This window comes from Aulostomus chinensis, chromosome 14 (assembly GCF_037954235.1).
Source record: "Aulostomus chinensis isolate RoL2024-O1b breed Wild chromosome 14, RoL_Achi_v1.0, whole genome shotgun sequence".
Classification (NCBI taxonomy): Eukaryota; Metazoa; Chordata; class Actinopteri; order Syngnathiformes; family Aulostomidae; genus Aulostomus; species Aulostomus chinensis.
In genome coordinates this window covers 19,657,526-19,669,966 of record NC_141333.1, presented here as the reverse complement: position 1 = coordinate 19,669,966, position 12,441 = coordinate 19,657,526, and the positions used below count along the sequence as shown (strand labels likewise).

Sequence of the window (12,441 nt, the reverse complement as noted above, 5' to 3'; positions counted from 1 at the left end):
AGTGTTCAGTAGCCTAACTTGATTTATAGATTAACATTGTTATAACAATGAACAAATGTGTTTTTTGTTTGTCAATTCTAAATATATCACTTATCTTTTAGTTCTTATTTTTTTAAAAACAAAAGTAAACACAAAGTCACATGGACTGAAAGGTGGCCTCCGTATTGGACAGTTTTGTTGATCATCAGTACTACCTGGAGCCACAAGGAGAAAAGGTTAGGGTTAGCCTAAATAAGCTGACCCTAACCCTAAAAGCCTAAATAGGCTATCAAGTCATTTCTTCCTTTAGGTTAGATACATTTGTGGTTATGTGTACAATAATAAAACAGTTATTCTGAAATGCCATATCATGCATGTGGAAAGAGACTTTAAATGTTGGAAATTCCAGTGTTCTCTCACAACACTAGGTCAATCTAAAATCTGAATGGACTGTGCATTCAAAAGATTGTGAAGTTAAGACTTAAAGATGTAACATCATTTGTAAAGCTTTTCTCACTGCAGGAAGATTAACCCCCTGTGTGGCTCTGATGATACAATCTCTGCTGTCTTTAGAGGGTTGTAGATTTTTTAAATGGCAAAAGCCAAGTAGCCTGTAGATGCACTTCATTTTCCTTTGTAAGGCAGCTGTTCAACTACCCATACATCTGACAGTTGCTATGGAGATCAACTCCAAGAAAAAGAAAGATTTTTATTTTATTTATTTCTATCAGTCTAAAGTCTGGCTGTATTCTGAACTACATATAATCCTAAAAATATAAAAATGTCAGTGGTTATGTTGCAATGGTTATCCTAACGCATGACTCCATCAAGACAAAGCAAGGCAAGGCAATTTTATTTGTAGAGCCCATTTCCACAAACAGTTTGTCTCAAAGGGCTTTACATGGCATCAGAACAACATCCTCTGCCCTTAGACCCTCACATCGACTGAGGAAAAACTCCATAGAAAACTTTTAACAGGGAAAAATCTGAGAAACCTCAGGGTGAGCAACAGAGGAGGGATCCCTCACCCAGGACGGACAGACGTGCAGTAGATGTTGTTACAGACAAGAAAACAGTTTATAACACAGAATGTGGGAAACATGGAAATGTTAATAACAGCTGAAGAAGGAAGCTTCTGGTAGGGGAGGCAGGGAGAGCGGGCCAGCTTGATGGGGGACTGGATGGCAGACTGGTTCATGGAAGGGGAGCACAGGCTGGTGTAACAGCAGGGGGAAAAGGGGGGGTAGGGGAGGCGATGCAGGCAGTGGTTGGTGCATAGAGATGGAGCTCGGGTGGATCTGTGGAAACACAGAGAGACTGCAAGACACCAAGACCAAACTACAAAGTGCAACAGGTAGTGATAATGACAGTTCAAAAATGTATGGAGAGGAGGAGAGAGGAGAGAGGAGAGGAGAGGAGGGAAGAGAAGAGGAGAGGAGAGGAGAGGAGAGGAGAGGAGAGGAGAGGAGAGGAGAGGAGAGGGCTCCATGTAACCTGATGTGTCCCCCAGCAGTCAAAGCCCATAGCAGTATACTGTAGCTATAAAATGGTTCAGAGCTACCTGAACCAGTCCTAACTGAAAGCTCTGTCGTAGAGGAAGGTCTTAAGCCCATGTAGTCAGAGTGTCTGCCTCTCTGACCCATGGAGAGAGCTGGTTCCACAGTAAAGGAGCCTGTTAACTCCCAGTCTGTTTTTAGAGATACTGGGAGTCACTAACAGACATGCATTCTGGGAGCGGAGTGCTCTGGTAGGACTGTAGGGACTAATGAGTTCTTTCAAATAGGATGGAGCTTTATCACTCAGAGCCTTATAAGTCAGCAGAAGGATTTTCAAGTCTATTCATCAGCTGTCTTGATGTACAGTAGACAGTATGTAGTGTGATTTTTGGTTATTGCTATGTGTGGCAGGATGGCAGGGATGACTCAGTGGATAACGGGGTAGCTACCAGACCTGCTCCCTGCTCTCCCATGACAGGCATGATGTTGATAAATGCCAAACACAGCAACACACCTTACCTGACACCTGGGTTTAGTTCTCCCCTAACTGTCAGGTCCCAGGCTTCCCTTCTGCAATACCAGCTAAACAGATTACAGGTCTCTGCAGTGCTGGGCCACATGTTATTATATTTAAGTATTATTTTTGTTTTTTGTAATCCAAAATTTTGGTGCCAAGATTACTGTGTAAAACAGCTGGATTCTCTCATGATTAAACATAACTTCATCTTGCCAGGCATCAAGCTGTGCACTTCTGTGTGATTCAAAGTGGTTCTGACCAAGGAAAAAGAACTAAGTTACACATCTATAAGTCTTAAGTCTTTAATTCCAATTTACAAACAAGTTACTTTGATAAGAGTCCAAAAAGTCATGCTTGAAGTCCATCAAAACATGTCAAGCCTTTGGCCAGACTGAGCAAATCACAAGAGGGTCTCAAATAAGAAATTCTTATAATGAAATTCAGTTTAGAGATTGAATCAGTTAAAAATAAGTGGATGTCACTTTTATTTTCAGCATTGACAAAATGTTGTCTGCTTGTACCTTAAAAATGTATCGAAAGACCTGATAAATTATTCTCTTCCAACACTGGCACAGTTACTTTGGTTTTGTTGTGTTCCCTCCACCTTGGTTGGGCATTCGTTCGTTGTCTGCTGTTGCACAATCAGACTCAGAAATACTTTTTTTCCAGGGGGAGATTGTTCTAAATGTGGTTTATTGACCATAATAATGAACTATTTCATATCTTTGTTGTCAAAAATGATTATTTAAATTCTACAGATATTGATACATTGAAAATTTGAGTGCAATGCAGCCTTCTCTTTAAAGCATATATCTCTACTAATTGTCATCTAGACATTGAAACCTACAGGAGACCGACATGACAATAAATTACTCTATAGCTAGCTAGCAAAGTCAGCAAATGGGTTTCTTACCTGTCCAAAAGAAAGGCTGCTACTCCGTAGCTAAACCTTTTGATTCTTTTAGACTCCCCCAGCGAGCAAATGAATCCCCAAGAATCACTCGGCTTTTATCCTTCTCCCTGTTATCTACTGCTTGTTCTATAAGACCTTTTCTTTTGCTGTGTTTTCTTCTGGCTCTTTGGGATCCATGCTCGTCCTCCTTGATGCTGCTTACCAAACACTGATCCAACAAGGCGTTGATACACACTATAGGCGTGGTCTCAGCCTTTTGATGAAGAGCTAAGCTGCCTAATCAGGTGCATTCTGGTTTTAGCTGTTGATGGACAGCTATACTGGCCAACCAATCTAACTGGTAGAAGTTTTTGATTGGGTGCTAAATTTGGCCCTACACCCCTTATGTATTAAGGATTTTGATGATTCCTTTTTTTTAAACATCATAGTTTATTGATTAACATCAAGACACCATGACAAATTCAGGGATTATAACTATAAGTACATAGAAATCTGGTAGCCTACTCCTCCTTTAAATTAATTGTTCAGATATATCAAACAATTATGTGGAATGATTAATTTTTAACAACTGAAATTTATTGCTCAATTTCAAAGGCTAGACTTACAGTAACACACCAAAGCAGGGAATAAAACCAATAGATAGAGGTGGAAAAAGTACTATATTCTCCTACTTTACTATCCATTTCTTTGACTAAAATAATAAAGTAAAGGTAAAATTTCCAGTCAAAATATACTCAATTGAAAGTAAAAAAGCGTTCATTTACAATTCACATCTACTGTAAGTTACTTATTTTCTTTTATAGCAATGGGAGGGGGTCTTTCCTGTGTAGTACAGTAAAAGACAAGGGGATATAAGATAATATGAACATGACTCATAACAAGGCAGAATAAAGGCAGACAAAGATTTCATGAAGAGTGGGGAAATGCAGGGTCACTATTTACAAGACTATAACAAGATTCTTTTTCAGATTACTTCCCATGTTGAGTATGGAGTAGAAACAGAATGTGTGTGTATGTAATGATTTGTTCAGAAAAAAATCATCAGAATGGAAAAGATGACAAAACAAAGTGTCATGATCGATTCAAATCAAGTGGTTCAGTGACACATTTCCCTCAGAAGATGGCAGAACAGACAATGCTAGGACGCTGTCATAGGGAGCATTGAAGAAAACCTGGAAAGACAACAGGTCCACCTGATATTTTCGCATCTAAAGATTCACACTCATTGGTTGTTGACAATGTTTACAACACTGCCATCCCAGCAGCCTTCGGGCATGAGACAGGGTCCACCCTGGATGGGTCGCCAGTCCATCACAGGGCCAACACATGTAGACAGACAACCATTCACACTCACAGCCATGCCTATGGTCAATTTAGAGTATCCAATTAGCCTAGTCTCATTTGCATGTCTTTGGACTGTGGGAGGTAGCCGGAGAACCAGAGAGAACCCACGCAGGCACAGGGAGAACATGGAGACTCCACACAGAAAGATCAGTGCCCGAGCTGGTGCTCAAACCCAGAACCTTCTTGCTGTGAGGCAACAGCAACTACTGCACCACCGTGATGCTGCGAACAAATACCATTTGAGCAATTTGTGCAAAGCCTCTTACTATAAAAACTTCTTTTTGACTTCAAATGCACAGGTATTCATTAATTTATCTCTACACAGTTGCTCAGGTCTCACATGCAATTTTTATATGCTGTTAGTTCAGTGTCTGGGAAAACACAGCTTTTTCTGCATAAAAAAGTTCCTGCCTTTTTTGCAGTTAAAAGCGGCTAAAAGTGGTTCCTTAAATGTGGCCAGGGGTTCACTTCATTTCCCTTGAGCTTGACTTCAACAGAATTCAACGTTTCACCTTCAGCTGGGTTTGTACCACTGTCCATCTCCATCTGTCTTGTGATTTAGTGCCAGTTTGTTCTCCCGCCCATCATTCACTGCACTTGTTTCCTAGCCGTGACTTTTATCCTTATGGTTTTTTTTTTTAAATTCTGGCCTAAATTTCTCATTACTCAGTTATGGATGTGATTTAAATTGTAGTAAAGCACACACTTACAACGAAACCTACGTAAGTAAAAGTAAAATTACAGATTTTACAAACTACTTTAAAAAGTACAGGTACATAAAATATACTCAATTCCGGTAATGCGAGTAAATGTAGTTAGTTACTTTCCACCCACGCCAGTGAATAAAAAATAGACCATTTAACTATATAGCTTAATTTCTAATGGCAAAGGCAAAACTATGAAAATAACCAATTTAGTATGTCAATCCATTTAGGTAGACACTATGCTCTGCTACGTCCAGTGAGCCACAACGTCATAGACCGGTGTCCAATGGAATGTAGGTGTTTTGGGGGTTTTTTTTGTTTTGTTTTTTTGGCTCAGTTCTTTTTCCAAAACTAAAAAGGGGACAAGAAAGGTCCAAGGTACTCCTCCGGCATGAAATTTTAAAAAAGCACTTTATTGAGATGGCTATTTCATGACCAATAGTAGCAGGGCCACTAAACTCTCAGTGCTAAGTGGAATGCTTCCTTTATTCAGGTACACCTGTGTATTTGCTGCATTGAACATAACATAGTGGGAAAAAAAAGGTCTGTTCTTGGCAAAGTTTTGGCTGCACTTTAAACAGCAAACGTCAGGTATGTCATTTGATATGTAACTTAAAAGACGATTTGGGGTCCATCTAAACGACAAATCGATTTTGGTTCCATGATAACTGTACTACTATTGACACCTGCGCTGAGGGAACAGGGATCTTAAACACATGCTAAAACCCTGCAGTGCTACAAGAGTAACCAACTCAGACAGAATGAAACATTCATGACACACAAATCAGAATGAGATGAAGTTGGGAGTCTGACACTCAGAGTTTATAGTGATTTGTGAGGTGGGTGAACACATATGAAAGGATTGTCACAGCCACCAGGACTCCTCACTCTCTCCAGGAGCGCTGGCAGATTATAGTGATAGCATAGAAAAATGCTAGTGATTGTATAGATAGTGATAGCATAGACAGTGATAGCATAGAAAAATGCTGTTGTTTCAGGGAAGACTATGAGGGCCCACCTGTCTTCTTGTACAGATCACCTTGTCAATAGTGTCACTATGTCAAAGATCTTGGAAAGCATTTCCAAACTTCTTGTGAGCTCATTAATTTTCTCTCGTTCAGCTTCTGACTGAGACATTAAATTGTGTCTTTCATCGCATTGTGGGGAAACTAAAATTTAAATTTTTGAATGGCAAACAAAAACAGAGAAGTAGGTTGAATATGTCTGGTCTCATCTGCTCCATTTTAGTCCTGTATATTAAACAGGGAAAAAAATGTGAGTTGGTCAAAAGTATCTTCTGAATAAATCGAATGCCTTGCATCAAAATATTTGACATGTAAACATAAACTGTGCAATATCAGAATTTAATTTGCTTATTTCAAACTTGCTCACAGTCATTGTGGACAACACATATTTGTAAAGAAAAAATTCTCAGTGTTTGATTGTACTTTCTGTAAATTAACACTGAGTGACACAAGCCTATGGAATTTATTGATGATAACTGTGCTCACATGCTAAACTACACTACATCTGGTTATCACAGTGTAATACTGCCATTCAGTCAGTCATGACTGGTGAATGGAAGTCTAATATTCACTCCCTTTTAGATGTGATTTGCTTTCTGCCAACTCCTGTGGAAAAAAAATACATTGTGGTTCTTTGGCTGCTAAATGCTTCCCACTGTGCACAAACTGGCAAACTTCAAGAGTTTGCAGTTTGTTGCTTGGCAGATAGTGTACAATGGGTTTATCAGATCATCGTCTGCTAAAAACAGCTGTCAGCTGCTGAAGGAGGGTGATGAAGCTTGCAGATTTGTGTGTAAGAGGCTCTGGAGCTGTGTAAAATTGAAATGGTTCACAAGCTCTTTGGGTTCAGTCATAGACACCCCTGGGAGCTTTATACAGTAATAGGATTTGAGATTATAGATCGTAAGAGAAGCTTTTTAAGTAAAACCAAAATGTATGTTTCCAGATTATTATACCTGATAGGGAATTTCATCTGGTATTCTTTGTTTCAACTTCCTTGGTCTTATCCTCATAATTGGTCTGTAAGGATAAGAGCTGATCTGATCCCGGGCCTTGACCTTGGGCTGGGAGTGAACCTGTGGCGTCTTCCGTAAGTTCTTTTATAACCGTAAAGCCACTGTTAGAATACTTACTGATAGTAAAGCTGACACTTACGACGCCAGCGTTATCCTGATGCATAGCTGTATTTAAACTGCCTGTAGGTCACATTGTGCTGGCTGTTCCAATTAGATGTTACTGGTAATGTCCAACATTACCAGTATGATTGTTTACGAGGTGTGGAATTCAGATGTTCTGGGGGGAGCTGACTCAACCCCACCTCACAGCAAACCTTGTACATCTGTTATGGATGTCTATTTAAGTGCCCAGTGTAAGCCATCTGTGAGTCTCCAGACTGTTTCTTGTGTCTGACCAATTCCTTCATCACACAAAATTCCTCTAAAATAGCAAACTGATGAACTACAAGATGCTCCTCAAAGTGTGTATGGTAATCATGAGCATTGTTAGGATCAATATACATTTGGGGGCTTATTATTTTGATTTTTGATTCTTGATTCTTGTAGACTTCAAGTTCCAAGTTTATGATATCCATTTCAACAGTATAAAAAATACAGTTGATAGGAATATATCTTGGTATGCTGTAAGAGACAAAAGCCAAAGCTGCACATAAATAATAGTTCAACAAATAATGCACATAAACAAAATACAATGGATGGTTCACAGGGATTAGAGTGGTAAAGTGCAGTCATGCAAAGTTGAAGCGCAGTAGTGCAAAGTTGTGGTAGTGGTCACATTACCATACCAGACTAGGATAGAGAAAGTTAGCACACGTTTAATGGCTGCGTGATGAAAATGTATCACACCTGCCTAACTAAGCCCAAATTTCTATAGCTGACAGAAGAAGTATAGTCTCTGATGGGCTTTGGTTACAATCAGTCTGGTGCTCCAGTTCCATGATAGGGACTGGTGGATAGTGGTGCCCAAGAAACGGTAGGAGGAGACCCACTTCACAACTTGGCCATTAATGGGAAATGGGAAGGTGCTGGGCTGCCTTTTTCCTGAGGTCAACTGTGACTAATTTTGGTTTTGGTTGCATTGAGGACTAGGTTATTGTCTGCACACCACTGCACTAGCTGTTCTACTTCTCTCCAGTAGGCAGTTTCCTCCCCATCAGATATGAGGCCTATAACACTGGTGTCATCTGCGAACTTAAGCAGTTTGACAGATGCAGAATTTGATGTACAATTGTTAGTGTAAAGGGAGAATGGTAGAGGAGACAAGACACACCCTTGTGGGGCTCCAGTGTTCAGAACCCTGGGTGATGACACATTATTCTGGATTTTAACACACTGTTTCCAGCAGGACAGGAAGTTTAAGATCAACTGACAAAGTAGAGCATTAAATAGTTAGACAGGCACTCTTCTATTTGTCCTGTAGGCAAATTGGTGAGGGTCTAGCGTGATGTGCACCAAGTACCTTCAGACTAGGCATGCAAAGACATTATTAAGTGCAACAGGCCTAAACATAGACAGGTTATGTTAGTTTTCTTGGGTACTGGAATGATCATAGCTGATTTAAAACATACAGGTACCATTGCTGTGTTGGGAGACTAGTTGAAGATGTGAAAGGGCACAATGCTTGTTGCTTAGCCATTTTGTACCCTCCAGTTTGAACCCACTTTTTACCCTTTCTGTCAGTCCAAAGGTGTACATAGAGCCTCTTTAATACTGCTTTAAAATGTAAATGCTAACTCATGCATTTTTTGGGGAAACTTTGGTTATACAGGACTGTTCTGATTCATTTTGAGTTTACATTACATTATAGCTGTGAACATTAGGCCTAGAGACAATATATTGATAAATGTTTGTGCCACAACTTTTCTAGTGGACCTCTTGTGTCTTGCTTGACTATGTCTCTGCTGGTTAAAGAAAAAAAGGAATGTGTCAACTTGAACTCAAGCTCACATAAGATACTGGACTCTTAAGGTGAATTAGCGAATCATTTGATATCTGTTGTTCTTGTGGTCTCAAGGTTTTCAAATTGAAAACTACAAATGACAACAAGAAACTGTGTATGGCTCTTGATGGACTTCCATCAAACAATTACTGGAAAGATCTTGTTAGAGGATTTTATAAAAAAAAAGAAAAAAATAGCACCAAGGGAAATGTGCAAAGATTGCACATCCTGTGCATGGAGCACATACCACATTGCCTTGAATGCAGACACAAACACGTCTGACCTCTTATGCTGGTTTTTGAGTTCTTCAGTATAGTCAGAGAATATTATTTATTTACATTTTCAGAGACCTCCTAGCCACTAACTGTTTGGAATTTCAATTTACTCACTTCTTTGATAAACTGGTTAAAGACTGATGAACCTACAGTATGTAGCTAATGGAGACTCACAGGAACACACTCCCTGACCTACAGTACGCAGATCCATGATCTCTTGTTTCTTGTCTCCTTGCAGGTTTTGTTCTGTGATTGCATGACATTATAGCCAATCAGCAGCTGTGTCAGGACCAGAGGAGAGCATACCATCAGTCACAACATGGACCATAGACTCAGACGGCTGTCGCCTCTCACCAGGGGAGCGCTTCATCTCCTGCTGTTGGCCAGATTGGTTCTGCCATCTCACACAGAAAGTGAGTACGAATATTATCCACACAGCTTCGAGCTGTGCCCACACATTTCCATTTTTTCAGACAGGTACTCCATTAGCTGATATTCAGTCTGCAGTGGTATTTGTTTTTAAAACAAGCATGCTATTATCTCAAAGACCAATTACATTATCCAATGATTTAAATTTCATTTTGGAGGTTTATAGTAGTATTAATTCAAATAAAAGTCAGCATTTTTATCTGAAAGGTTTTCTGAGCCTTCCTGTGGTTGGATTCTTTTGATTGGTATCAATCTGAGCATCACCACAGAAGTCACATTAACAGACAAAAGCCCCTCATCACACCCTTGTCCCCCTGTATTATCAGCCAATCTTCTCTTTTCCTGCTTCAAATTCACAGTATTTATTGTGTTAGTTTATATCACCTTGGTAGATAAATGCAATAATGGTGTAATACTGTACACACCAGACTTTCTCCCGGGTGTATGTAAACCATAGTTGTCAACCATCAAGATTTTTCATTTACAGTTTTCATTGACAGCTCCCAGTTTCTTCCAGGGGCACAATTATATTGCATGTTTCCCAATTTATGACTTTATGATTTTTTTTTTCCTTTTTTGTCTTCTTTCTTTAATCACAACTGGTTCCAGGGAATGTTTCCACCCAAACAACAATTCAGTGACACCCTCCTACTGCTTCCACCTGGACAATAATGAGCTGCATAGTTTTGTGGAAGACTATATAATAACAGTCAGACAAACATCACCAAAACCAGAACTTTCTTCGCAGAGGTTGATATTAGATGCAGACCGATTCAGGGTTTCCGCCAGGGCATTGCCAGCCTACCTGCCTACTGGCCCTATGTTAAGTACCAAGGCACCTTGAAATTTTCCACATCTGTTGTATTTTTTTTTCATTACAATGTTGGATACACAAAGACAATTTTTCAAATCAGCTGTAGTGTTCGCGGAATGATAGAGTATGGTCAAGAGAATGTGTTTTTTGGGGCTTGAAATATCTTGAATCTTGTTTTGTCTGCTCTCTAGTAGCTTAAAAACACAATTAGCTTGTGTTATATTTTACGCATAACAAAAAAACTGAATACAGTCTGAGCTTGGTCTTACAGTATCTTTTAGCATGACAGGGTGTACATGGGTCTGGCTGACCACTCCTCCTTCAGTAATTTGCTTGCCAGCCTCCCTCATCACAGATATTGTAGTGTGAACTCTTCAGCCCAGGATGAAATTACATGATGTAGTTGTCAAGTATATTGATACATTACATGGCTACACTGTTAAAAAAATGTACTATTATGTGTGTGCACAGGCAGGTTCCATCTAACTTGATCACTATAAAAATATTTTCGCTTGTCAGTTTAGTCATCCACTTTTGAAGGGTTGCCTGTGGAATCTAAGAGCCATTGTCAATAAGTCTTTTATTGTTAATGATTTGATTTTATCACGACTTCGATTTGAGCGGCACGGTGGTGCAGTGGTCAGCACTGTCACCTCACAGCAAGAAGGTTCCAGGTTTGAGTCCCAACTCGGGCACGGGATCTTTCTGTGTGGAGTCTCCATGTTCTCCCTGTTCCTGTGTGGGTTCTCTCTGGTACTCCGACTTCCTCCCACAGTCCAAAGACATCAAGAGGGGACGAGGCTGATTGATACTCTAAATTGACTGTAGGTGTGACTGTGAGTGTGAATGGTTGTCTGTCTCTATGTGTTGGTCCTGTGATGGACTGGTGACCTGTCCAGGGTGAACCCCGCCTCTCCCCTGAAGGCTGCTGGGATAGGCTCCAGCCCCGCGACCCTTAACAGGATAAGCGGAAGAAAATGGATGGATGGGTGGACTTAGGTTTTATTTTCCTTGTTGCACTTGGTCAGATTCCAGAGTTCCTCTCATTGAGGCATGTCCTCACGGTTATACTTTTTGGAATAATACTAGGCTCTCTGGGCGGGGGGCTTGTTGTCATTTATAAGGCCAGCCATAAGTGTATACCTCTTACTGTTGGCACTTTTAGTTATTTTGAGCTCTTCTCTTTTACTATCTCAAACCCTACTGCTTTTTTTGGCTTGTTTTTTTTTTAAGCAGAATTTGGTTATTTACTCTCATTCACCATCCACCAACAATGAGAAAGTCTTATTATGAGGGAACTTCAATATTCATTTTGACAACCTGAATGACAGACTGGTATCTGAATTCCTCAACCTCATCCATATGTTTTACTGTTGTCAGCATGTCTCTGGCCCAACTTGTGAACACGGTCACACCCTTGATTTAATCATCACTTTTGGCTTTGGTCCAACTAATCTTCAAACTTTCAACTTACACATTTCTGATTATGCTGCTATCCATTTTAATGTTCCTCCTGTGCCTGTAGTCTCTAAACAGAGGCCATCAATGTTTTAGACCCATCACTTCCCAGACTGCTGACCATTACTATTCAGTTTATCAAGTTTCTCATCAGCTTGATCAACCTGTCTCTATGTCGGCATGTCCCACAGAGGAGCTCGCTAATGGGTTTTTAAAGTGCTGTACGGCAGCACTTGACACTGTAGCTCCTCTTAACCCTTAGAGCACCAAGCTGATTTTGGGGTAATTTTACAAAATTTGCTTTTGAGCTATTATATTGGTCAGTATAAGGTCAATCTCTACATGCTACATCTTGTTTTGTTCAGGACAGTCTATGCAATCCAGATACGCCATCAGGTCACTTGGTACTACTTACATATAGTTTCTAAACAAATTTAAAAAGAAAAAAAACATTTGCTTACTACAAAATTCTTCATTTTCTACATTCCTCATCAATGATTCTTTGAAGTAGCTAATGGAGATTAGCTACATA

At 39.9% G+C, this 12,441-nt stretch overlaps 1 protein-coding gene across 6 annotated transcripts in view; it reads left to right on the top strand.

Annotated features, from left to right (window-relative positions):
• The window catches only part of ptprfa (protein tyrosine phosphatase receptor type Fa), a 344,773-nt gene that overhangs the window by 98,663 nt on the left and 233,669 nt on the right, over nt 1-12,441 (top strand). For all 6 annotated transcript variants that reach the window (XM_086224174.1, XM_086224172.1, XM_086224173.1 and 3 more), the window contains one exon: nt 9,447-9,621. In XM_086224174.1, coding sequence (XP_086080300.1) covers nt 9,528-9,621 — 94 coding nt within the window. In that variant the 5' untranslated portion in view covers nt 9,447-9,527. The remainder of the gene's footprint in view (nt 1-9,446; nt 9,622-12,441) is intronic.